Raw genomic sequence first — 27,734 nt, 5'->3', positions numbered from 1 at the left:
CAAAAATAATTCCATTATTATAAAGAATGCCAACAAAAGCCGGCCCTGTACGCAACTTTTTTCTCGGTGAGATATTTTATATTTATTGAAAGTCAACATAAATGTTTAATTTTATTTACGAATTTATATTGTGTGATATGCCTACTGACTATTGCTTCGATGGCCGCTCTGGTTGCTTTCTGGTTGTTGTCGGCTTAGCCACGAAAGATCAAAGGCGTGTCGTTTCTCTGTGGTTATTGTTCTCTGCTAGCGCTCTCATAATTATGCTTTTACCTGGTTCTCCTTCGCCGGTGAAGTATCCATTTATAAAATATTCACTTACTGCACTTCGAAGTGACACACACGTCAACGTTTGAAAAGCGACTGAGACGACCACCGGCAAATTCATAGAGGTCTAAACTGCGTAGAACATGCCCGTTATAATTTTTGCTGCATGTCTCATATCATACAGAAGACAGAAGTAGGCAAAATGTTACAGATTGTCAATTTACATAAAACAATTATTTTTTGGGAGATCTATAATAAACAGTATATTTTTGCACCAGTTGTTTTAATTCAAAGAAGCCAACATGGCATTACTAAGCATAAACTACAATAATTTATCGAGTCGGTCGTTTTTTTTGCTCGCAAGTGTATAATATTATCCTAAGACAGGAAATAGTATATCATTTTACCTGTCTATACAGTAGAACGTCGATAATCCGGACGTCAAAAATCCGGACCGTCAATAATCCGGATTTGTATCTAGCAAAAATATCTGATTCCTTTAAAATAAATTAAGAACTTAGGTGCGAAAAACGAACCTCTACCGCAGTTCAAAAATATTTTACACATTTTTTAAAAGCCCAAATAATGTCTGATGTTTTTTACTGTACACATGTTGCTATTATAAATTAATTACAATACAGTGTTTAAACATAAAAAAAGTGTTTTGATTAATTTCACCTCTATTTTTAGACACTTTACTGTACAAGAGAAAACATACAATTTTAAAACGTTTGTTGCACTTTAATGTGTATACTGGCTTTTTTTAGGTAATTTCGATATTCCGGATAATTTGATAATCCGGATGTTGTCCGGTCCCAACTAATCCGGATTATTGACGTTCTACTGTATATAAATGCAGTAAGACTTTATACAAACCTGGTAATCTTTCAGTTGGATGCGGAACAGTAGTTGGTAAAGTTGTAGTTTCTAAAACGCAATAAGGCGTACCAGTTTCTATTACATAACCAGAAGGACAATAACAACCATCGGAATTACATGTTTGTAAAATCTCCTGATCTACAATTAAAGATTACCAAAAATCAGTGAAGAGAAAATTTTTAATATATGTATTGGTAGATAAAAATTTTATTTACAGATACATTTACAACAAAAATTTAATGCTAAAAATGTAGTAAAATGGTTTTGCAATGTGGCTAAAGCTGCATAGCTGTTGCACGTCTAGAAAAACTGTCACTAACACTCTGCAGGATACGCCACGCCGTAGGTAACTTCTTTCATACTACCTAGATTGAGAGCTTCGTATGTACAGAGTCTTATTTAAGTCATATTCATTGAATCAGAATGGACCAAATGAACAAAATAAGTGAAATTATAAGGAAAACTACAAAACTAACAACGCTGCTTCCAAATAGGTTGTCCATCAGATTAAGGAAGAGTTTGGTCTCTATAACATCGGAACAGAATTCAACCTTAGGAGATGATTTGCATACTGCTATAGAACACACCCAGAAAGCTTAGGTATCTCGAGGCAATACTTATCTTGAGTTCAACAAGAAATATGAGGGAGTATGGTGCTGACATTAGCAAGATCACCACAGAAACACAGTGGAATGTGTCCACCAGACATACTCCTAACGAGAAAATTACAAATAAAAATTGGCCTGAAATTTCCTCTTTAATAGATTGTGGAATAAAGATATGAATCTCAAGAAACACCGGAATAAAATATGTCCGAGAATGAAATAGGGATATTCCCATAATCTATTCCCACGTAAGACTTAAGCATTTTTCTTCATGTGCTTCTCGATATGAAGAAAGTCGACTCGTGGACTAGTAGGTACTTTATATCAGAGACATGCGGTACATCTATTCAATATGATGCAAGTCTTCGAAATGCCGCCCCTAAAGTGGATAGGCGCAAAATTTCGGCTACGACGCTTTTTAAATTTGAAAAATTTCAACGCAGAATGAAATATTACATTATTAGCGGGGACCAAAAGTCCCTGAAAACTTCTATAATGTTTATTTTAATAAGTTACAGGGGTGACAAAAAAAAAGAGAAAAGTGTGTGAAAATTACGTGTGATTTTTAATTTTAAATATCTGATTTAACAGAAACTTTTTGTGTATTCTAAGGGACTTTGGGCCCTCGTTAATAATTAAATCTTTCATTCTGCGTTGAAATTTTTCAAAAATATTAATTGGTTTTCTCAGGATTCGAAAAAAATGAATGCATTTAAAAACCGAAATTTTTCGCCTACGCCCTTAAATAGTATTGAAACTTAACTTTTATTTTTATTAAATGAAACACAAAATGAACCAAAACTTTTGCAAAAAACAACATTTACAAAAATTACAATTTTACCCCTCTAAAGTAGCAGCTACTGAGAACTCTATTGAAATGAGTGCTAAATTTTTTAGTTTTGTTTGTCTTATGGAGCTTCGTAAAAAGTTTTTAATAATTGTTAATATTGAAAAACTTCTTTCCTCACTAGCTACCGAGACAGGGACTGTTAATTAAATTCTTAGTGGCACAACTACATTTAGGTATAAATAAATTACGTTATTTTGGCACAAATACATAGTTCATAACTTCCAAAGATTTCATGGAGTATGGTATCATTTGGGATATATCACGAAATTCTTCTTGAAGATCATTTGACTCTGTATCCGATTCTTTTTCTTTTTCTATTGAAAGTATTAAATGAAGATTCATTCAACATTTTTCTAGTGTTGTATCATCTATTTCCCTCAATTTAAAACTATAATAAAATCTATCAAAAATTTAAATTTTTATGAGTTTCTAGAAGCGAAAATCGATCAATCAAAGCATCAAGATGATGTCTAAAATATTGATGAAAACATTTATTTTAAATTTATCTTCCACTGTTTCCAAACTTTTCGTAATCAAATTAAATCAAGATATCAACTTATATCAAGATTTTCTGCAATTTCATTTGTGGCAATTTTCATTTGTCTGCAACTTTTCATTTTTTCGCTTAGACAAAACATGGCTCTAAAAACATAAATCCATAAATCGAATACCTCAATGTCGGAATAACGACGAAGTTATAGAAAAATATAAGCGTTGCGTTGTATGTAATATAATATTTACACTTTCAGCTGACACTTGGCCCTATGGTTCAATTTGTATTTTGGTTTTACTGATTATGCCGCCCCCTTGTGATGCCGCCTGATGCGATTGCCTCACCGCATCATAGCACGGCACGGCCCTGCTTTATATTTATGTGTGTTGATGGTATATCTAACTGTGTCAGATATAATCTTTAGGGTCTTTAAATATTTGTCTGAAAATGCAGAAGATAGCTAAACATAAAAAATAACTGGCCTAATGAAATAGTACTTTTCGCAAGTAGCACTTCTGCTGGGTTCATTAAAATTAGAGTAATTCTAATTCTGCTCAACTTAATTACTTACTTCCTGGTTCAGTATATTCAACCGTTTCTGTAGTAGTTGGTTCTGGTGTAGTTGTTTCAATTTCTAAGCATCTGTATCCATCGCCCAGGTAACCTGGGAGACAGGCGCAAGAGTATTGGTTGGTTTCTCGGTTTATAGCGCAGTAAGCAAATGGAGAACAGTTATTTGCTATGTGACAGCTGTGGTCTGGAATAGGATTACAATATTGACCATCACCTAAAAAATAATGTTTCAAATTATTACTATCAACATAATTATAAACTATTGTTCGTAAATTGTTTATAGCATCTCAGTTTTAAACATTTTCTGACATAAACACCAGATATTGACTCTCATCTTACCTCTAAAACCAGCCATACAACGACAAGATGCTATTCCGTTACTTTCAATACATTCAGCATTTTCATTACAGGTAACATTTTGACAACTTCTGGCATTGTCGCATATGTGTCCACTGCCTTCAAAGCCAGGATTGCATTGACATGCGTAGCTTCCTACTAAATTTATACACTGAGCGTTGTAATCACACTCATGTTGACCAGTTTGACATTCATTGATATCGGAACATGTAGTTGTGTTTCCATCGAAGAAGCTTTGGTATCCTGGGTTGCAGACACATCTGAATGAGTCGTTGTCTACTACGCAAGCGCTGTTTTGGCTACATTGGGAACGACCTTCTTCGCACGGATCAAAATCTGAAAATAGTGATAATAACTATTACAATTTATACTTAATCTCAATACGAAAAAAAAACAAAGTATACTAAATACACGACTTCTTGCAAACCAACAACCAGTTGACAGTTACCTACACATACCTTGGTACCTGTACCTTGGTACAGTCTATAAACTGTTGGAACGCTTAATCCACAACATAATTAGTAACAACATATTTGGGTTGATAACTATTGAGCAAGCAGGGTTCAGACCTAACCGCAGCTGCACAGATCAGATTCTATCTCTAACAACACATATTGAAGCAGGTTTTTCAAAGAAAGCAAAAACATCCGTTGCTTTCATTGACCTATCAGCTGCATGCGACACCGTCCGGAGACAAAGACTAATCTGCAAACTAATCCGTGCCATCCCATGCCAAAAGATAACCAAACTCATTGATAGCATGCTCACCGACAGACCTTTTCACGTCACAATGGGCAACTTAAAAAGTGTCCAAATGAAGCTCAGCAATGGACTGCCACAGGGATCTGTTTTGGCACCCAAGCCAACAAAAAACTCTCCGTTCACTTTGAAAACAGACTGCTCACTCATAACACAACACCATAATATCTTGGAGTGACTATTGACAGAACTTTAAGTTTTAAGGAACACCTACAAAGAACGGCAGAAAAACTGAAGACGCGAAATAATATAATCCAAAAGCTATGTGGCACCACATGGGGGTCCTCAGCCTCCGTACTCAGATCATCCGCTCTCGGACTCGTATACTCGGCGGCTGAATATGCTCCGCCGGTATGGCTCAATAGCAAACACACGAAGATTATTGACATCCAATTAAACCAGACAATGCGAATGATCTCAGGTACAATTCGACCAACACCGAACTATTGGCTTCCCATTTTGAGTCACATGTCACTGCCGAAACTAACAAGAAGTCATTCTCTTCTCAGAGAATATCGAAAAATCGAGGCTAACCTTCAACTACCCACCCACCATGATAAGCTTGATATCGAAATGAACAGACTGCGCTCCAGATATCCTCCAATACTAAGAGCCACCTCCTTACATCAGGAACATTTCGACCTCATCAACGCTTGGAGAAGACAATGGGAGAGCGACCCACCACAGGAAGCACACCAAATGGACTGTATCGATCAGAAACCGCCAGGCTTTGAACTACCCCGCAATACGTGGACGTCGCTGAACAGAATAAGAACAGGTACCGGTAGATGTGCTTACAGCTTGCATAGATGGGGAAACTTACACCTTACTCCTGAGTATGACTGTGGTGCGCAACAGCAGACCGTTCTTCACATTATTGAGGAATGCTCCCGAAGCACCAGCGTAGATAAGGGGGGTACTGGGGGACAGTACCCCCCCTAAGAAGCATTCTAATAGAAGCAATAAAATACTAAAAGATGTAGGAGAAATTAATGATACACTTCCCAATGATTACTTCTGTATTTTCTTGTGTAAATAAACTTTAATAAAAGTTCAAATTTACCTAGCTGTTTGAGCGTGGTATCTGGCGCAAAAAATTGCTCTCGGCACTTAAAATAAGATACTAAGTACCCCCCCCCCCCTAGAAAAAAAACCTATCTACGCGCCTGTCCCGAAGGCGGTACCCGGGAGTTTTCGATGAGTTCCTGAATTCGACCGAAAATGTTTTATATTATTCATACATTAATACATTAGATCAGCGGTTCCCAACCTTTTTTACCTTGAGGCACAGTAACTTAAAAACTCGTTCAGCCACGGCACACTTGGGTAAATAATCTCTATGATGAGTATAATCATAATGTATTGTTATGTGATTTTTTTACTATGTTGCATTCTTTAAAAATATAATTTAAAACATAATTCATTGAGTTAATGCTGTGCTCATTTTGGAAACTAATTAGGAAAATTAAGAAAACAAAATTTTAATGAGCTTTTGACTGAGCCTCTGCTTCTTCAACTAGTTTACTGTACTTAAGTCCACGGTCGTTTTTATATCTATCAATGGTGAACAAGGCCGTGTCATAAGCCAACTCGATGTATGGATTTCACATCCAGTCTATTGATGACATATCGAGGGAGGGAAAATACTTTTTGATATTGTCATTCAGCTTACTAAGACTTCAAAAAAAGGTCTGAGAGATTTGGTTCTACATTGCAATTGTTTGTTAACTCAAGCATGTCCCACGAGGCTGGATTTTCAACTTTATTTATCCACAGTAAAAGCTCTTGCTGGAAGGAACTACTTTTATCAATAGAGTACTACTAGAGTTCACAAGTAAAAAATACTAACGGCTCCTCTTTAAGTTCATTGAATCTTTGAACGACACGTCCGGGAGATAACCATCTTACTTATGTATACAACAATAGCTGCGTATGCTCAAAATCCATAGCAGAACACAAACTGTTATAATAATCTTGCTTTTAAAGGCCTAATTTTGATGTAGTTCACCATTTTCACAACAGTTTGCAAAACGTCATTCAGTTCAGGCATCAATGATTTAGCAAGAAGTGCTTCTCTGTGTAAAAAACAGTGTGTAAAAAATAATATCTGGATTTTCCTTATCAGAAACCCTGTTAACTGTCCTACCATCGCAGGGCAACAGTCTGTGCAAACACTCAAACAAGACAGCCAAGACAAACCAACAGTGATAAAATAACTGTTCACTAATTGAAAAATGTCGAGTTCTGTTGTATTTTCAGGGAGGTCTTTACAAAATAAAAACTGTTCAATTACGTTAGATTGAATGATTGATGAAAAATAGTCGGTAAAAGTTATTATCACGGCGAATTAAAAAAGTAAATATACTAGTAAAAAAGACGGTAAAATTTCGCGGCACACCTACAGGGACTTAAGGGCACACCAGTGTGCCGCGGCACACTGGTTGGGACCTCTGCATTAGATGTTCGTTTGTGATAGGTACTTCATGTAACGTTTTATATACTTTTTTTTTCAAATTATGTGTTCTTACTGTATCTATGCCATACGATAAATAAAATCTTGGTACCAATATAAAAAGTCAATGGGATCACTCTAAACGTAACGATAAAGTATCTTTTCAAGTGACGATTTACCACTTGTACGAAAATCTGTATCGTCAGAGGCTATGTATTTTTTACATTATTATACGGAGTACGGATGGACAAGGAATGCGAGATTACAACCTCGCCATGTATATATATATATATATATATATATATATATATATATATATATATATATATATATATATAAGCCATATTTCAAGAGTCTTTGGAAGATGCAGAGATCGGATTCAAAGAGAATGGAGTAATGATCAACAACATACGATATGCTAATGATGATGTCTTAATTTGTGAGAACATAGTCGATCATCAAAAACTTGTCACTATAAACGAAAAATACAGTAAGCGAATGAGATTAGAGAATAATACCTAAAAGACCAAATTCATGATCATCTCCAGAAACTTGGATGCACTTAAAAAGTTCACCATATCACTGAATACCAAGTCCATTAAGAGAGTGAACAAATTTAAATACCTGGGAACGTGGCTTTTTGAAGACTGGGCATTGGATAGGGAAGTAAAATGTCTCATTGAGCAAGCTCGAAAAGTTTTCGTATAAGTCAGGAAGTTTAGACCTGTTCAGAGTTCGATCTTCAACTGAGACTAAGGTTAGGTTTACTAAGTGCTACGTATGGTCGGTGTTGCTATATTACGTAGAGGGCTGGATACTCAAAACGAGGGATATAATCAGATTAGAAGCTTTCAAAATGTAGCTTTATCGCCATATCCTAAAGATACAACCAATAATCAACCAAGAACCCAACTTTTCGAAACCATCAAGATAAGGAAAACGGCGTATCTAGGCAACAAGAGAGGAATGGGACGCAAGAAAATGTCCTGGCTCCGAAACATAAAGCAACAGACAGGGATTAACGACATACGTCTCTAATACTTACACATTGCAAGAAACAGAAAGGTAATGGAAAATCATTAACATCTATTAGTGGATTTGAATCTGAAGAAGAAGAAAAAATATTTACCTCCTAAGGGTGTAATCTTATTACTTAATCCAAATCGAATAATTTGTTCTCTACTTTCATAGCTGATGAAGTTTTTCCCAACTTTTAACTTCCACGTATCTCCTACACTTATATTTGCGAATTTACAATAATCAAATACAAAATTTTGGTCCACCGTGTAGTACTGCACCGTTTCGTCGCCTTTGGGATTTAAAACGCGAAGCACTCTCTGAGATGTCATTTGAATCACTCCAGGGGCTGTACGGGTGTATTCTTCCTGGTATTCATCGATAGAAACCTAAAACATACAGACAGATATTGTCATTATATTCGTTATTGATGCATAACAAAAACTTATATTGTTACTGCATGTATTATAGACCTGGATCCCGCTTACCAAAAAAAAAGTTGATTAATAGCAAGCTGAAAATTTGTTAATAGCTTAACGGTGTCTAGTCGGACAAACTTTGATGCATGGGAACACTGGAACAGGGGAAGTTTTAATTGTAGAACAGTTTAAAAATTTGGAACCTCAGATTACGAAAACGTTCCATGTGTTTTATCGGACAGAACTTCCAATTGATTTTTTACCATTTCATTAAACCCTCATGTAAAAATCAGACTGGTGTTCATCACCAACTGGGCATTTTAATGAGTGGAACACGAAGAACATATCAAATGACAGAAATCATGTTGGTTATTAATAGCAGTCAGATTTTTGCATGAGAGTTTAATGAAAGGGTAGCAAATCAATTGGATGTTCTGCCCAACAAAATACATGGGACGTTTTCGTAATCTGACGTTCCAAATTTTTAAACTGTTCCACAATTAAAACTTCCCCTATTCCAGTGTTCCAGTACATCAGAGTTTGTCCGACTAGACACCATTAAGCTATTAACAGATTTTCAGCGTCCTATTAATCAACTTTTTTTTGATACGAGGGATTTAGGTCTATTAGAGTTTGGTGTAGTATAGCTTTAGAAATTACTGGATAAAGTGTTGCTGCGCCACTGGCAGCAAAATAACTTATACGTTTATACAACCTACCGAGTAACTTTCCCGAGTAAATTCCCAAGAAAGCCCGTGTATAATGCATTTAAAATATGCTTTTAACCACTAAAAACTTGTACCTATACCAGTGGCCTTAGAGACAGGGTCGGCAAGATTTTTTTGTCTCCATATAGGTATACCATCTAATTAAAAGGCTTAGATCATCATAGGAGATTTTTTTGTTTTAAGGTAACTTTTAAATTTTGAATTATCAAAGAGGTTAAAAATTTGCAAATCTTCAAAATTTGAAAAACGAGATCTATTTGCATAATAGCAGGTATTTAAAATTTCAAAATAAACTCCTTTGTCGAGATATGTATCATGCCTTTGTCTTTTTTCTTCTATCATTACGAAAATCTCTGAGATTTTGCACCAACTTTCTTATTTTATTTTTGGAATAAATAATGACAATTGACTGATTTTTAACAACAATGAATATCAAATGGGTTTGGACAAACACTTTCTTTAAAAATATTTAAAAGAATATTAAAAGAGTAATCATTTAATAAAGTTGTCAAACCGATTGCTTCACGGATCGAGATATCACCGCTTTCAAAATCGTCGCCTTTGATAATAAAATAAAATAATTCCAAAAAGCTGTTCACAAAAATCTGCTACAGTGAAAACTAACCGAGATTTAAAATTTCATCGCGTCTAACAAACTGTTTGCATTTTTTTTTCGAAACAAATTGTTCTAAAACAGTAGTCCGTTTAGGCGAGCTAAAATGGCAAGAAAAGACGATATTCTTTATTTTTTTACACGTATCCTGCAAAACTATACTCATTCTATGCGCATGACAGTGAGTAAATAAAGATTGTGGTGCAATAATTTTAACTTTTGCCTGGAGACCATTCAATTCATCGGACATCACGGCAGCGCCGTCGTAAATTTGCCTTATCAATTTATTTTTGATATCCAAAAATTTTAATCTGCCCTTTAAAACACCAAAAATATATTCTGCCTTAATGCTTTTACTGACGTCTGTAAAACCTAAAAACCTCTCATAAATATTACCACGTAACGCCTATCTAACAACAATTGATAGTTGTGAATTACATGATAATCAGAAGTTTCATCTACTTCTAGCGAAAAGCAAATGGTTTTCAGAATCTCAGATTTAATAACGTTATTAAAAATGTAACTAATTGATTATATTAGTTCATTCTGTACTGTTTTAGACACGCCGCTAAATATCTTAGAATCAGAAAAAAAATTTGGAAAATTTCAAATCGTATTTCTTAAACAATTTTATAAGTTCTCTATAATTACTTTCACTTAACGAATGCTCCGATTCATGATGTCCCGTAAATGATAATTCCTGACAAATTAAATAAATTACAATATCAATTAAACGGCGTAAAACTGTGCCTAAATGGCCGTAAAACTAAATGTGCCGTATCTGCCGCTTAATGCCTACGGAGAGAAATATACGTTTGATTGCTCTTTGACTCATATTTCGTTGAGTTTTACATGTAAATCGTCAAGCTCGAGATGAGCTGGGTCGGCTTGCCGAAAACAGTCAGATAAATGACTCGGATCATTCATTTCTTGAAAAGTCTCTTATGCGCAGGTATCACTTAATGCTCGGATTGGCCGAATCCTTTTAAAAACCATGAATAAAATTCAGTCTGTATTATCTGACAGATTTTTTTTATTTCACAGATACAAATGACATCAACTCATCTCATTAAATTAAATATTAAAAAAAATCTATATCTATAAATGTGTGGGTCGGCCCTGCCGACCCTGACCGGCCGCCACTGACCTATACTAAATTTACAATCGAGATGCAGTAGAAATAAAAAAACCAAGACACGTTAAATGCTACTAGGAGCACTCCCGAATCATAATTTACAATGTATAAACTTTGGAAATCATGATTTGGGATTTACAAAGTATATACATTGTAAATTATGATTCGGGAGTGCTCCTAGTAGCATTTAACTGCATCTTGATTGTAGATTTGGTATAGGATATTCCCGGTTAGCAAACATTCAAAAGCTGTAGTTTTATCTATTTACTTATTGAAATTTCGAAGTTGTCCCCAGAACCTATTTTACTTCAAATCAGGGCCGAGGCACTACATAATTTTCGGGCACCTAAATATAATTTAATAATAATATTAATTTTAAAGTTAATTAGTTAATATTGATATCAAATTTTTTAATTGTTCTAAGACCTTCTTTTTCTTCTTAACGTACCCTATCAAGTCCTCTTGACGTTGGTGATTAACATGGCGAAACTGTCTCTGTCTCGAGCTATTCTAAATAGTTGTTCTGCTTTCTTTATTCGTGTCCACTCCCGGATATTCTTCAAACAAGATGCCTGCTTTCTACCAATTCCTCTGCGTCCTTCGATTTTACCCATCATAATAAGTTGAAGAATATTATACCCGTCTCCCCTTACTACGTGTCCAAAATAGGCCATCTTTCTATATTTGATGTTATCAAGCAGCTCGCGGGCAGCATTTGCTCTCTTAAGGACTGTCACACTTGTCAGAGTAGCCGTCCATGGTATTTTCAGTGTACGTCTGTGCAGCCACATTTCAAAGGCCTCCAAACGATTAATGATCGATATTTTTAATGTCCATGCTTCGACAACATACAAGAGGACTGACCAAATGTAACATTTGATCATGCGCTTTCGAAGTTTAAGTTGCAAGTTATCATTACAGAAGAATGACCTCATTTTTAAAAATGTCGTGCGGGCTATCTCGATTCTACATTTTATCTCTTTATTTGGATCTAATTATTCAGTAATATGGCAACCAAGATATTTAAAACTGGGCACTCTTTGAATTATATGACCATCAACATATAACTGTGAATCTTGATGGGCCAAACAGCTCAATACCACGTATTTTGTTTTTGAACAGTTTATGTTTAGGCCAAACTCTCTTCCCACTGTGTCAATGGCATTTAAAAGGTGTTGTAATCTATTCATATCATCACTTAAAATAACTGTATCGTCTGCATATCTGATTGTATTTATCAGAATTCCATTAACTTTCACACCCCATTCCAAAATATGGAGCTCTTCCTTAAATATTCTATCTGAATATAAATTGAATAACAGTGGGGACAGTATACAACCCTGTCTGACACCTCTTTGTATTTTGCATATTTCTGTTGATTTTCTTTTTATGCAAGCTGTCGCTGTTTGACGCCAGTATAATTTTTCTATAATTTTTACATCTTGACTATCAACTCCTTAATCCTTTAATATTTTAATTAATTTTTGATGTTGTACTCGATCAAAGGCCTTCTCATAGTCAATAAATACAGCAATCCTTTGCTCTCGGCATTTCTGCAATAATACATTTTGTGCAAAGAGTGCGACCCGGGTTCCCAGTCCATTTCTGAAGCCAAATTGTGTTTCATCCTGGTCTTCACATTATTATCTCTGATTCTACTGTGGATGATACGTAGAAAGATTTTCAAAGTGTGTCTCATGTGGTTCTAAGACCACAGTTGAAAAATTTGAAAATTGATCTTGTTTTATTGCAATAAAAATTTTTTGATGATCTTTCCGGGCCCCATTAAAATGCGGGCCCAAGGCAGGTGTCTCACTGGCCTAGTGGTAAAATAGGCCCTGGTTGTCCCCCGATAACCCCTTGAGCTTGGCTAGGTATTACAATTATAATCTTAAGTATAGTCCAGGGTAATAAGGTTTTTTCCATGACACTTCAACAGCCAGGGTACTGAAGCGTTTTTTCGACAGGTAGGCCATTTTTATTTATAAATAGTTTAGTGTCAAAAACGGCCATTTTTCCTTTTTTTTTTTCAAATAAATGGAAAACATTGAAATGTATGGTTTTTTTAGTACACACATCTTCGAAAGCATGGAAAAAGCTTTAAAATGGCGCATTACAAAGTTTGATATACTCATCTGTTATTAATATAATTGCGAAAAAAAGGTCGAAATTGCAAAAAAAATTAATTTCGCAATAACTATTGTAAAAATCAGTGTATACATACAGCTTTGAAATTGTTGTCAAATGAGGGTTCTTTGGTGCTTAATATGTGACATGAATTTCAAAGAGATTAATTTAATTGTTTAAATTTTATTCAAATTGTTTATCCCAGAGAGCTTTTTTGCAATAACATAAGCCAGAAAAAATGATGTTAGAACCATTTTACAGGTGTCAAATATGAAAGAGCATGAGCTAAAATTTCAAATTGGTTTAAAAAAGTGAATAAAAATGCATTTATTAGTTATAAATAACTATGCAAAAGTATCGTCAAATTTTCCTTATAAACTTTTTATTTTTTTATATAATAAATTGTATATATTTATTACAATTTTTTATCAGTTATTATATACATAACACTAATTAATAGTTGTGCAAATAAAACATGGTAAAAAATAGGTTTTTTTGAAAAAAATTATTCAAAAAGTTTTTAAAGAAAAACTGACGATATTTTTGCATAATTATTTATTACTAATAAATGCATTTTTTATTCACTTTCTTAAACCAACTTGAAAATTCAGCTCATGCTCTTTCATTAGACACCTGTAGAATTGTCCTAACATCATTTTTTTCTGACTTATGTTATTGCAAAAAAAGCTCTCTGGGTTGAACAATTTGAATAAAATTTAAACAATTGAATGAATCGCTTTGAAATTGTTGTCACATATTAGGCACCAATGAACCGTCATTTGGCAAAAATTTCAAAGCTGTACACTAATTCTTACAATAGTTATTGCGAAATTAAATTTTTTTTGCAATTTCGACCTTTTTTCGCAATTATATTTACAATAAATGAGTATATCAAACTTTGTAATATGCCATTTTAAAGCTATTTACATGCTCTCGAAGATGTGTGTACTAAAAAAAAAGAAGTTTCACTGTTTTCCATTTATTAAAAAAAAAAAAAGAAAAAAAGGTCGTTTGTTTGACACTAAATTGTTTATAAATTAAAATTGCCGACAGATCCTACGCATAAAATAGTTACAATTTGTTCTTATAGGTATTACCTTTCGAAAAAATGCTTCAGTACCTGGCTGTTGAAGTGTCACGAACAGAGTATATTTTTGCCTTATTACCCTGGCCACAGCACAATAAATGAGATTGCGTTTATTATGCTGTGCCCCACGATATAGATGGCTGTGCCCTGGCCTAGTAGTTAGTGTCGAATTGTAAGCCATCCTAGCTGGACGCTTCTTGGTTAGAGTTTTCAACTCTCGCGATTAGTTTCATAGCAGCCAGCGTAGTTGGACGCTTCTTGTTTAGAATTTTTAACTCTCGCGTATTTGTAGTGAAAAAGTAGCTTGTTAATATGCGACCAGTTTCTTGTTGACGCATTTATTGTTTAGAGGTATTATGTGTCTAGCTTATAGTTCAAAAGCTACACGTGTCATAAACGCTTATTATTAATCAAGTTTATTAATACTAAAGATATTTTAACTCTAACCGTGCTCTCGTGTGGCGTGTCGCGGACTAGTGTAAATTGGACATTAAATCAGCGGTTTTGATTATCTTAATCTTAATTTAGTTGTAGTAACAAAGTTAGTCATTAAATTAGATATTTATTAATACTTGTATTCTTATTTCCCACATTCCGTCGAATTGTTTATTACGCTCTAAATGGTAGTAATAGTGCCATCCTAATTTGTTGTTAAATATAAAGATATTAACAAATAAAACGATGAAATTACTTTCACTGTCACACCCCCTAGTGATAGTATTTTCAGATTTACCGGAAGAAAACCAGTTAAACAGTTAAAACGTTTAAAATAATTTTGATTTTTCCTCACAATTTTTTTGAAATGAGTAGAAGTAATAAAATATAAAAATATATACTTACTCGTGATTCATCTGGAAGTAAAGGTATATCTCCTTGAATATCAGCTTCAAGCCTTAGTTGATCAAAAACGTCTAGACCAAGGTATTTTTGTTTTAGTCGTACCGTCTGACTAGTATTTAGAAAAGTTACTGTAGCAGAATGGTTAAAAACTCCTCCTGTAATTTGATACCTATAATGTAAAGAAATGGCTTTTATTATTAACCCATATATTATTTTATCTATTAATTTTTATAATGCATATATTCAAAATGCGCGCCATAACAATAAAGAAAGCTTTACAACTATTCTGCGCATATATGAATACAGAAAAATATTTAGAAAAGTTAGTGTAAGTATCTATGACCAATAAGAATATGGTCTAACAATGAACATCAAGAAGATAAAATTTATGATAATATCTAAAACTCAAAGAAATAACGAGAATCTCCTCATAAACGGAACCAATGTCGAACTAGTAAACCAATATGTATATCTTGGAACAATGACCAACTCCACAAATTATTATTTCCAGGAAATTAAAATTAGAATAAAAAAGGATAGAACAAAATGAGGCGAGTGCACCAGAGATTTGAAATTAGAGCGAAGAGTTGTTTTATTGCATGAAAGCTTGGACCTTGAAATCAATGAAAAACCTGGAATCATCTGAGTTGTTGGTGTACATAAGAATTCTGAAAATATCATGGACAGAGCATGTCGCAAACAAAGATGTTCTGAGAAAGATGAATAAAAAAATGGAAGTCTTAAATACAATCCAAACCAGAAAATTTTAATATCTCGGACATATTACACGTTACACGTGGAGAGAGATACAACTTGCTCCAACTCATTATGCAGGAAAAGATCGGAGGAAAAAGAAGCATAGGGAGACGTAGAATATCATGGCTGCCCAACCTCAGAGAATGGTACGGATGTACCGAGTGTCACAATAAGAATGGCTCTCTCAGCCGTATCTCAGGAACCGTTTATAGTACAGCTTTGAGAAAAACATATTTAGAACAAAAGTTGCGTCGGGAAAAGCCTGGAAATTACTTTCATAATTGTAGGTCCACCGCTAGAGGGCGTAATTGAACATAAAAAATTAAAAAATCAAAATTTTACAAAGTTTATTTAATGAAAGGGCACTGAAGATCCGATCATCGTATTCTTCATAAAATTCTACGCATATTTGATTTCACAAGTTTAAGTCTACCTTTGCAAATAAGAGGTGGGGTGAATGGTCATTTTCTTATGAGAAAATGGCTGTAAGTTTGGATCTGCTAAATCGAATTTTGCATACTTGGTCTTGTTGAAAACAGCTCTTTTTCGTCAATGTAAGAGTCTTATTTTCGAAATAGCCTAGTAAGTAATATGCCAGCTAGTAGGCGTTATTTAATTATTTTCGGAAATCTAGTTTTCTTTGGTTAATATTAAATACAAGCATGCATTCTTAATCCTGTATTACAAAATTAGACCAAATTAGCAACATAATACTGAAAACCGCATGTCGATACCTTTTTCTATCTCAAGATATCTTAATAAGCGTGTAAATGTTAAACAACTGTTAATGTCACCGGTAAACGAAGTTAAGGAAAAGTAGTCTGCTATGGAAAAAACAAAGAAACATTTTCCAGATGTAAACCATAGAGAAATAACAATAAGGTTAACAACAAGGTTTGTTGTTATTTCTCTATGATGTAAACGTAAATAATTAATTAAAACAACAATAAGACAAACAACACTTTAAAATATAACAAATCTTAAATAAAAGCAACTACTTACTTAGTGACGACCTAAATGTTCAAATTGTTGCCCATCATTTTCGATGCAAGCATTTACTCTTTCAAGAGTAGTTTGAACAGCAACAGATTTAACTTTTTAAGACTTTTATTTATGGGGACGGATTAAAGACCTTGTTTTTAAAGCTAGGCCCACTACTAGCGCCATCTAGCATTGCGAGAGCAGAAATTGAGACTGCTGTTCAATCTACTCTTGAAAGAGTAAATGCTTGCATCGAAAATGATGGGCAGCAATTTGAACATTTTGGTCGTCACTAAGTAAGTAGTTGCTTTTATTTCTTTGTTATATTTTATAGTGTTGTTTGTCTTATTGTTGTTTTAATCAATTATATGCGCTTACATCTGGAAAATGTTTCTTTGTTTTTTCCATAGCACACTACTTTTCCTTTAACTTCGTTTACCGGTGACTTTAACAGTTGTTTAAAATTTACACGTTTCTTAAGATATCTCGAGATAGAAAAAAAGTATCGATATGCCGTTTTCGGTATTTTGTTGCTAATTTGGTCTAATTTTGTAATACAGGATTAAAAATGCATAGTTGTATTTAATATTAACCAAAGAAAACTAGATTTCAGAAAATAACTAAATAACGCCTACTAGCTGGCATATTACTTTTTAGGCTATTTCGAAAATAAGACTCTTACATTGACGAATAAGAGCTGTTTTCAACAAGACCAAGTAAGCAAAATTCGATTCAGCAGAACCGGACTTACAGCCATTTTTTCATAAGAAGGTTCCCACTCACCCCACCTCTTATTTGCAAAGGTAGACTTTAAACTTGTGGAATCAAATATGCGCAAAATTTTATGAAGAATACGATGATGGGATTTCCAGTGCCCTTTCATTAGGCAAATTTTGTAAAATTTTGATTTTTAAATTTTTGATATTTAATTACGCCCTCTAGCGGTGAACCTACAATTATGAAAATCATTTCCAGGCTTTTCACGAGGCAACTTTTGTTATAAATATTTTTTTCTCAAAACTGTACTACAAATGGTTCTTGAGATATGGCCGAGGGCCATTCTTATTGGGACACCCCGTACATCAAATGAACTTTTCAGAGCAGCCGTCTTTAAAGTCAGAATAGCTATAATGATTGCCGGTCTTCGTCGCGGAAATGGCACTTGAAGAAGAAGTCAAAAAGATATAGTACCAGCAAAATATGACCAGAGTGGTCATATTTTTATAAACTTAAAATTAATGACACGTCAGCCTAATATGATAGATATACTTTTTGTGAGTAAGAAATTCAGTACTCAGCCCAGAGCTCTTTTTGTACTTTGCTTCCTTTGTTCAGTTGTTCCTTTGACTTTTCCCACGTTTATTTATATTTAAACTAAATAGAAAAGTTTTCACAATAAAAATATATATTACCCATTTAGTGCAGTCCTAATAGGTTTTGCAAACAAATATCCTACGGTTCCTCCTAAGATCTGCATTGACTGAATGTCAAATCCGATAGATTCGGGTACTTTTGATATAGCAGTATATGCTCTTCCATCAGACATCACCACATAAGATTGCAAGTCTAAACCATCCAATTTTTCGCCATTGATTTTGCCGTAGATTTTTCCATTAACTCGTAAAGGTACATCTAAAAAATAAAGAAGAATATTTATAATTATTTGGAAGCTAACACTGCTTATTGCTTAAGTCATTAAAATATGATAATGCAATTAAAAAGGGAACAATATTAACATTTTCAAAAGTTTATGTATCAAAGTAAGTAACTGGCTCGCCGAATATCATCTTCCAGCCTGGTATTGATTGCACTGCTGGACATAGGCCTCCATTAATCTGTTCCACTGGGCTCGGTATTGAGCTGCTATAATCCAGGTTCCTTCCACACTTTTTAAATCGTAGCTACAACGTATTGGGTATCTGCCTCCTCTTCTATTGTCTGCGCGGGATCTCCAAATTAATATTATTAATGACGTAATTACGACTTGGTGGAGTAATTCGTAACATTATGTCTTCTACTTTTGTTCTTTGTCGAATACATGTTGTTGGTCTTCCATTGGGTTGTAATTCCAAGTGTAGCTCTCTCCATTTTATTTTTCTTTGAGCGATCTCTAATCTATTTACGCTGTTATTTGTCAGCATAAGAGTTTCGGCACCATAAGTCATTACTGCTTTTGTTTTTAGGTTTATTGGTAAGTTGCTTTTAAAAATATCCATCAGATTTCCATATGAGGCCCATCTCAAACTAATTCTTTTTTGTAGTTCCTGTGATTAGTTGACTCTATTTATTCTAATTGTGTCCTAGATAGGACTTCTTCAATGATTTTGTTGTCTAGAGATATAATTCCCCCGATTACCTACCAACTTAGTCATGAGTTTTCTTTTTTGAAGACTTATGCACAGTGTAGTAATATTAGAACACTCTGTATAAGTCAATAATCTAACACTCTAAGCCAATAATCGAGGTATTATTAATTCTTGAATTCAGTAACTTTAATGGCCGGTTTCACCAACGAAAAATAGTAGTTTATTCTGTGATTAACGTTATTCTCCATTTTACTAACGTCAAATAAGACTTATTTTATTAATTTATCAAATACGTACTTACTCTTCGAATAAATTGGAAAGTTAATCGCTGTAAATATTTATAAGAAAGTAAATTCGCCAGTTTAACTTTAAATTATCAAAATTATATTAAAACAAAATATCAATATAAACATTAATAAATTTTATTCGACGAATAACTATTCATTGATTTAGTTGTTGTTGGTGAAACCAGACCTTAGTAACATTGAAATGTTATGCATGTTGTTATTTAAATGTGTATATAAACAATAACCCTGGTGATATAGATATTGTGGTAAGTATTTATTAATGTAAAGACGATTGCGATGATATGCTTGGGATAGGTCGTCATTATTGTTGATGTTTATAGGTACACGTAGTTTGAATACCAGTAAATAAAGTATATTCAAGTCAGATGGGAGAAGTTTTATTAAACGTTTAATTAATTAAAGACTAAAGCACTTGATCCCAACCACCAATCATATTTTACAACTTTTACATGTCAACTTTTTTATTGCCTGCTCCTCTTCTTTTATCTTTGAATCAGTATTATGTCATCCGCAAATCGTAGCAGTTTAATCTTTTTTCGTCTGTACTGATTACTTACTGTACTGATACTTATTATTCCATTCTGGGTTCTTAAAAGCATATTCTAAAACAGTGCTACAAAGTTTTAAAGATAAATTATCATCCCGTCTTACCCCTCTTTGTATGGGAAACTTCCTAATAATATCATGGATTTTAGCACTGGCCCTTGAGTTACAGTAAATATGATGTATCAAACATGAGTGTATCTGTAGTCACACTGAATATAGATTCGTAATAATTTCAAATACCTCTTATTGACAGTATATCTGTAACGTTGATTCAGAAGCGACCCTGAAATCGCCGATGCTGAAATAAAATCAGCTCTCAGACAGACGAAAAATAATAGTAGGGGAGGAAAGTATGCTAAATTTGCAGTTACTTATTTTAAATAAAAGTTACTTATTTTTACGTAAGGAATACAAAACTGCAATAAAAAAATATGAGTTCCTATTTAAGATTTTAAAGTAACCCCCCACTCCACTTCCGGGAGGGGGTGTCGTGTTTGGTGTCATTCGATAAATGTTTCAAAAATATTGAATAGGTACGTGTATTTTTCAGTTTTTCGATCTGACGTTCATTTCACGCAATATTCGCTTTTTTGTGAAACTTTGTGACTCGCCCATATCCTTAGGCCTCGCTTAAATCGTCAGATTTTTGAAATATACACTGTTTTGCATGTACTTAACTTACCTGATCTTAATCTGATGATTTCGAGTTTTTTTAAGGATAGATTTTTTTTTGGAGACCCCTGTATTAGGAGCCAATATATGGTAGAGGTGCTTTTACAGGATACAAGGTTTCTCTCCATGTAATAATTTGACGCGCAGAGTAACTGCATATTTCCCCGCTTGGGCTCCCCTACCATAATAAATGTGTGTAAGAAGACCAAATTACTATAAAAATGATGAAGTTTGGAAGAAAAATCGTCGAAGGGGCAGTAAAAATTCTCATATCCTTGTAGTATTTCTTCTTTACTAGTTAATTCTTCCGAAAATGTATTTTGGATCCTTACTCGACTTTCAGTGTTAATTAGGCATATTTTTAGCAGTCTAATTAATTTAGATGGTATCTTCAAAACGTGCATTGTCTTATATAGTTCATCTTAATTGTTATGGTATCATATTTTTATTTTATTTGAAGTATACGAAGAGGTGATATAAGTATGTATCTCGTTCAGTTAATTTGTCTAATATTTATTTTACCTACTACAAATATTTGGTTTGTAGTGGACCTCCTTTTCTGAATATTCACTGATATTTCCCTACTGCTCCTTCCATTATGCCAAGGCAGGACTAAAATGGATGTAATGAAATTACCATATAGGAAATCTTTTTATGATGACGAGAGCAGCAAGCAGGCTCATTACGAGAGTAGTCTTATTTACTTGTTTCGCATGCTACCTTGTCGCAAATCAATTCAGTGTATGATTTTATCCTGTTAGAAAATTAGATCTAGAAAACTTAATACATAAGACGTAAATCATAAACTAGTTAATTAATATTTTTTTCCTAAAATCGCTCAGGAATTTAGACATTTTTGAAATAAACGTTCGATATTTCCTTATAACACTTAGCCATTGCCTAGAAACGAAAAATAGTTGTACGAAAATGTTATTTTTCCGCAAATCGCCAGGAAATTTTGACATTCCTGTCAAAATTTCTTGAAGAAAAAGTCAGGACTTCCTTACTGTAAGGAAATGATATTTCCGTACAGTTGTTAGTGTTCTACATAAATGATAATTCAACCTCAATACGTTTCCATAGTAACCCAAGTAATTTTATTAGGAATTTCAAAGCACCATTTATTTGGGAATAAAATTATCGCGTTTTTTTTAAATCAATCAATATCTGTCGAATTTTAAACGATTTGCGGAAAAATAGTATGTTTACCTCGTAGGAAAAGCCACATTCCTGGACTCTGTGTTGCTAAGTCTTGGCTTGCGCCTCGACTTAGCAATCTTCACAGTCGTCCAGGAATGTTAAGCTTTTCCTACCCGGTAAACAATGTACTATTCCTACTGTAAGGAAATATGTTTTCCTAATAGCAGATGAAAAACACGAAAAACACTGCCAAAAATAAGCAAATGCGTCAAATTTTCCAATTCAATATTTTTGTTTCTATAGTTACAAAACCTGTATTTGGTGGCATCACGAATATTTGAGTCAAAATAATAATATGTCTATTTGAAAATTTTAACATGTTTATTTTAATATAATTTAAATGTTTGATTTTAGGGAAAAATAGTAAGTATACCTTGTAGGAAAAGCCACACTCTGTATTGCCTTGTCTCGGCTTGCACCTCGACGGCAATCTCTACATCGTCTGGGAATGTAGGAATGCTTTTCCTACTAGGTACACAATGTACTGTTATTTAGAATCCATTTCTTACCTTTTTTAATACAATGTCTTCCGTTTCCATAGTACTTTGGATTACATTCACAACAAAATCCTTCGTCGTAGTCTATACACCTTGCTTGGATATGGCACAAAGTTTTAGCGCTGGTACAAGTGTTGTCGTCTTCATCAGATTTACCACCTTTAAGAATAAAATAAATATGTGAGGTGAGAAAATAAATACAATAACTATACCGTATGTCTTAAAAGTTTTGGAACAAAATTCATGGGCTTTAATTTTAACAAAAATAAAATAATTTCAAGTTGCCTCTGGAAACAAAAGCTTGATTACATTGTTTACTATCAGTTTATGTAGATTTATTTTTTTTTAATCTTTCGCTTTAAGATTTAGTATAAATTACAAATAAGAAAAAGTATCTACAAGTTGGTTGGGCGGGTAAACAAAGTTAAAATCTGTCGATTATTTCAGAATGAAACCAATTCATGCAGAATCATTTATAGAACAATAATAAGTGCGAGTAGGGAATACCATGGCTGAATATACCAACATGTGGAAGATCACGTACACTTACTTCCCAGAAGTCAGAAAGATTGGCGAAAGGAGCAAAAAATTAGAAATCCACGAGGAAAAAGTTTTCCTGTAGTTGGCTGTATACCATATATTAAAAAACTACTAAAATCCTTTTAAAAGGTATATTTGTTAAAATCCCTAAAAAGGACTACATCACAACAGAACTAGTTTTTGATCGGATGACCGATCATCATCAGTGCTTACGTGATCTAACATGCTAACCACCAAAATATAAAAATATGTGGGTAAAAACCCTTTAAACCTTTTAAATTTGACGGATCAATTTTAAAGGGTATTTGTCCACATATTTTTATATTTTAGTGGTTAGCATGTTAGATCACGTAAGCACTGATGATGATCGGTCAGGCGATCGAAAACTAGTTCTGTTGTGATGTAGCCCTTTTTAGGGATTTTAACAAATATACCTTTAATAAATGATTTTAGTCGTTTTTCAAAAAATTAGCTTGGAATGGAAATTAGAAGATTGGCTCGTCAATACAGACCTTCTAAGAGTACTATGTTATCGTTGGAATTGACGAATATTGGTGTAAAATATCGAAACAGACGTAAATGCCCCAGATACTCTCTAGCGTAACTCCTTGAGATGTTATATTACTCAAGAGATACCCAAAACCGGCCGCTACAACACCAAATTCAAATACCCTTTGTTCCCAAAACCGATAATCCTCCAAACTTGCCGCAGGCTCGCCCAATAAAGAATTTTTGGGCTTTACTGTCTAGGAAATTTATCATGGTGGCTGGAATCCAAAGATGAGGAACAATTAAGACGAAGAATTTGCGAACAACTAAGGAAAATTGATCTGAATTCCGCCCAGGACCTCACGAAAGACATTCGAAGAAATTTGCGTCTAGTAGAGAAGAGTGGACAACTCCACATAATTCGATAGTATAGTTTAGTTAAGTATTAAATTGTAATCTATGATAACTAGTTAGTGTTTAAATAAATTTCTTCATTCATAAAAAAATTCGATAAATATTTTGTGCCAAAACTTTTAGGACATACGTTATTCTGTTTTCAAATCAGGAGGAGTAATTCAAATTTACCGCGTCGTAATACTTGTTGATAATTGGCCCAACCTCAGGCAATTTTATTCCACTACTCCACTGTTATGAACTTTTGACACTAATGACGTTGACGTAATGACATCTAATTATTTATAAGACTTACCGAAATCGACATCAGGTTCAACAATTTCCAATTGATCGATCCTATAGATAAACTGACCTTCCAATCCCATATTTGTCCATCTACAGATAACACAAAAGATTTTGTTTAAAAATATATTATTTAATAAAAAATGTTTTATTATTTATTGTTTTTTCTTCTTTGCAACAAAATTTAAGTGCAAAATCAAGTGTTTCAGAAAAGTTGACAGCAATTTCAATTAAAACCGAAGGGAAATTGAAATTGGAGTATCTTGGAAAAGTTGTCCAAAACACTTGGATACAATGACATACATTTCTGAATGGCAAAAAACTACAAAACCTTGGAGATTGGGGAACCTACCACATTTATGTGGGTTTTAGGTGAGGGTACCACAAAGATCTGCATCATCATCACTCTCTTTGCCTTATCCCTATGCGGGGTCGGCTTCTTTAATTGCATTTTTCCACACAATTCTATCTTGGGTCATATCAATATTAATCCCCTTTACCAACATGTCCTGACTAATCGTCTCCCCCAGGTCTTCTTTGGTCTTTCTCTCCTACTCTTTACAGGAATCTCCACTTCAGAAATTCTTCGTATTGGGTGATTAAAGTCTCGACGTTGAACATGACCAAACCATCAACCTATGCTCTATCATTTTGGCATCAATTGGTGCTATACGTAGACTTCCCCTAATGTACTCATTTTTAATTTTATCCTTTTTTGTCACTCCACTCATCCATCTAATCATTCTCATTTCCGCCACATGCTTTCGTTGTTCCTCTTTCTTTTTCACTGCCCAACATTCAGTTCCGTACATCATAGCCGTTCTTATGGCTGTTTTATAGAATTTTCCCTTCAGCTTCATTGAAATTTTTCTGTCACACAACACACCACTCGCTTCATTCCACTTCATCCATCCAGCCCTAATTCTACTGCATGGATCTCTATATATTTCTCCATTACTCTGTAATACCGATCCTAGGTACTTAAAACTATTGCTTTTACAATCATTTCACCATCCAAAGATACCATTTTATTTGTAGTAACTCCATCTTTAAATGAACATTCCAAATACTCTGTTTTTGTCCTACTAAGTTTTAAACCTTTTTCCTCCAGAGCTTGTCTCCACTGTTCCAGTTTTTGTTCTAAGTCTCTTTTACTATTTCCTATTAATCATCATCAGCATACATAACCATATTATATCATCAGCATACATTAAGTACCATGGAATGTTACCCTGTAGTTTCGCTGTTATCTGGTTCAAAACTAATGAAAATAATTGGTGCAATCCTACTTTCACATGAAATTTATCAGTCTTTACCACACCTGTACTAACACTAGTCGTTATTCACTCATACATATCTCTTATAATCTTAACATATTCACCAGGGATTCCTTTCTTATTGAGTGCCCTCCAAAGAATCTCTCGAGGAACTCTATCATATGCTTTCTCAAGATCAAAGAATACCATATGAGCGTTTGTTTCTTTATTCCTATATTTTCCATCAGTTGCCTTCTAATGAAAATTGCATCTGTTGTTGATCTGTCCTGCATAAAGCCAAATTGATTATCGGATATTTCGGTTTCTTCATGTATCCGTCTATCAATTACTCTCTCACACAATTTTCATGGTGTGGCTAAGTAGTTTTATATCCCTGTAGTTTGTACATTGTTGTATATCTCCCTTGTTTTTGTAAACAGGTTCTAATATACTGCTTCTCCATTCGTCTGGCATTTGTCCAATTTCCATAATTTTATTAAATAGACCTGCTGCCAACTTGTTCCTGTCTCCCCCAATGCTCTTCATACTTTCCCAGGAATATCATCTGGTCCGGCTGCTTTTACTTTCTTTATTTTTTGAAACACTTGAGCCACTTCTTCGTTTGTTATTTTGGTGACCATTGCTGTTACTGTCTCCGTTAACTCCACAGGCTGTCTGTCAAATTCCTCATTTAATAAACTGTCAAAGTAATTTCTTCATCTCCTTTTGACATCCTTATCGTGAATTAGTATTTTATTATTTTCATCTCGGATACATCTAATCTGATTAAAATCTTTTGCTTTCTTTGCTCTCTATTTGGCTATTTTATATATCTTTGTTTCGCCTTCCCTGGTATCAACTTGATCGTATAGGTTTGAATACGCTTCTGTTTTAGCTTTTGCTACTGCTACTTTCGCTTCCTGTTTGGCGACCACACAGTTTTGAGATATGTGTCCGATCTATTTTCTTGCCACTTTTTATATAATTCTCCCTTCTCTTTTATTTTTCCTTGTACTTCGTTTGACCACCACCAAGTCTCTTTATGCTCACACTTCTTTCCTGACGTTTTCCCAAGTATTTTAATAGCAGTCTCTCTAATAATACTGACCATTTTTCTCCAAATTTTATTAGGGCTTCCTTTCATATTCCAACATATTTTTTCTACTATTCTTTCCCTGAATAGACCTTCTTTCACATCTTTTAGTATCCACCACTTGATTTTTTGTGGTCCTCTCCGATATTTTTGTTTAGTTTCGCTTTTTTACTTCGATGTCCAGAACAAGCAGCTTATGTTGTTGGCTTACTGTCTCACTAACTATTACCTTGCAGTCCTTGCATTCACGTATGTCTTCTTTCCTTATCATGAAATAGTCCATTCGGGAGCGATGTTGTCCACTTTTGTATGTAATAAGTTGAGTTACTCTCTTTTTAAAGAATGTTAACAATCGCCATATCTAATGCTTTTGCTAATTCAAGCATGTCATCTCCAGCTTCATTTCTAGTTCCAAAGCCTAATCCCTCATGTATTGTTTCATATCCCACCTGGCCCACATGTGCATTGAAATCACCTCCTATTATAACTTTCTCATCTGATGGAATATCTGCACCACAAAGGTGCAGATATCTCCATAGAGGAGATAAATTATAGGATAATGAATTTCTTTCTAGCAACTTTAAACAAAGCTGCCGTTATAAACATTAGTAATTTAGCAATACATGAATACTACAAGAAGAACACTTACTCTTTTAAATTTTTCACTTGTTCGGTTCCGGATCCAGGTAGTGAAAACACTTTTCCTTCGGGAGAAATGATCCCCGCTTGAGCTCGGGCATCTGGTAAACCTGATTCATCCCCTGTGCCCTGAATCCATTGAATCCCATTTTCAGGGTATAAGAATTCGACGTACGACTGCTCACCATCTGTGGAAATGACAACTTGGTACGTATTTACCTTATCGGATCCATTGTTGAAGTAACCAACACCTGTAATTGTAATTTTTATGTGTAACTAAAAAAATACAAAATGTATAACTATTTTCAATTTCTTTGTAACACGAAAATGCAGCAGCTGCGTAATACTCTGGTTAAATCGGAGAGTGCAGGAAGAGTCTATACCGGTCTCGGAGGTTTTTTCCTCCTCATCAGTAGTCCCATATCCTCTTCTCTCCGATTTCCCCAGGTATCATATTTTGGGCCCTTCCGAATTGCAAAGATCGAAATGCCGCGGATGTACTAGAGCCATCTACCGAAAACAAAGTAAGGTATCAATCGAAGTAGCACAGAAAA

The 27,734-nt window shown here is 34.1% G+C and overlaps 1 protein-coding gene across 3 annotated transcripts in view; it reads right to left on the bottom strand.

Annotated features, from left to right (window-relative positions):
• Window positions 1–27,734, bottom strand: part of LOC114331339 (nidogen) — an 85,980-nt gene that overhangs the window by 30,304 nt on the left and 27,942 nt on the right. For all 3 annotated transcript variants that reach the window (XM_028280872.2, XM_028280874.2, XM_028280873.2), the window contains exons 4-12: window positions 27,191–27,431; window positions 24,206–24,285; window positions 22,480–22,626; window positions 18,351–18,570; window positions 15,202–15,370; window positions 8,365–8,641; window positions 4,007–4,360; window positions 3,666–3,881; window positions 1,144–1,284 (exon numbers count right to left, since the gene is read on the bottom strand). In XM_028280872.2, coding sequence (XP_028136673.1) covers window positions 1,144–1,284; window positions 3,666–3,881; window positions 4,007–4,360; window positions 8,365–8,641; window positions 15,202–15,370; window positions 18,351–18,570; window positions 22,480–22,626; window positions 24,206–24,285; window positions 27,191–27,431 — 1,845 coding nt within the window. The remainder of the gene's footprint in view (window positions 1–1,143; window positions 1,285–3,665; window positions 3,882–4,006; window positions 4,361–8,364; window positions 8,642–15,201; window positions 15,371–18,350; window positions 18,571–22,479; window positions 22,627–24,205; window positions 24,286–27,190; window positions 27,432–27,734) is intronic.

This window comes from Diabrotica virgifera, chromosome 1 (genome assembly GCF_917563875.1).
Source record: "Diabrotica virgifera virgifera chromosome 1, PGI_DIABVI_V3a".
Classification (NCBI taxonomy): domain Eukaryota; kingdom Metazoa; phylum Arthropoda; class Insecta; order Coleoptera; family Chrysomelidae; genus Diabrotica; species Diabrotica virgifera.
Note: the sequence above shows the minus strand (reverse complement) of the source record. Positions and strands in the feature narration are given on the sequence as shown.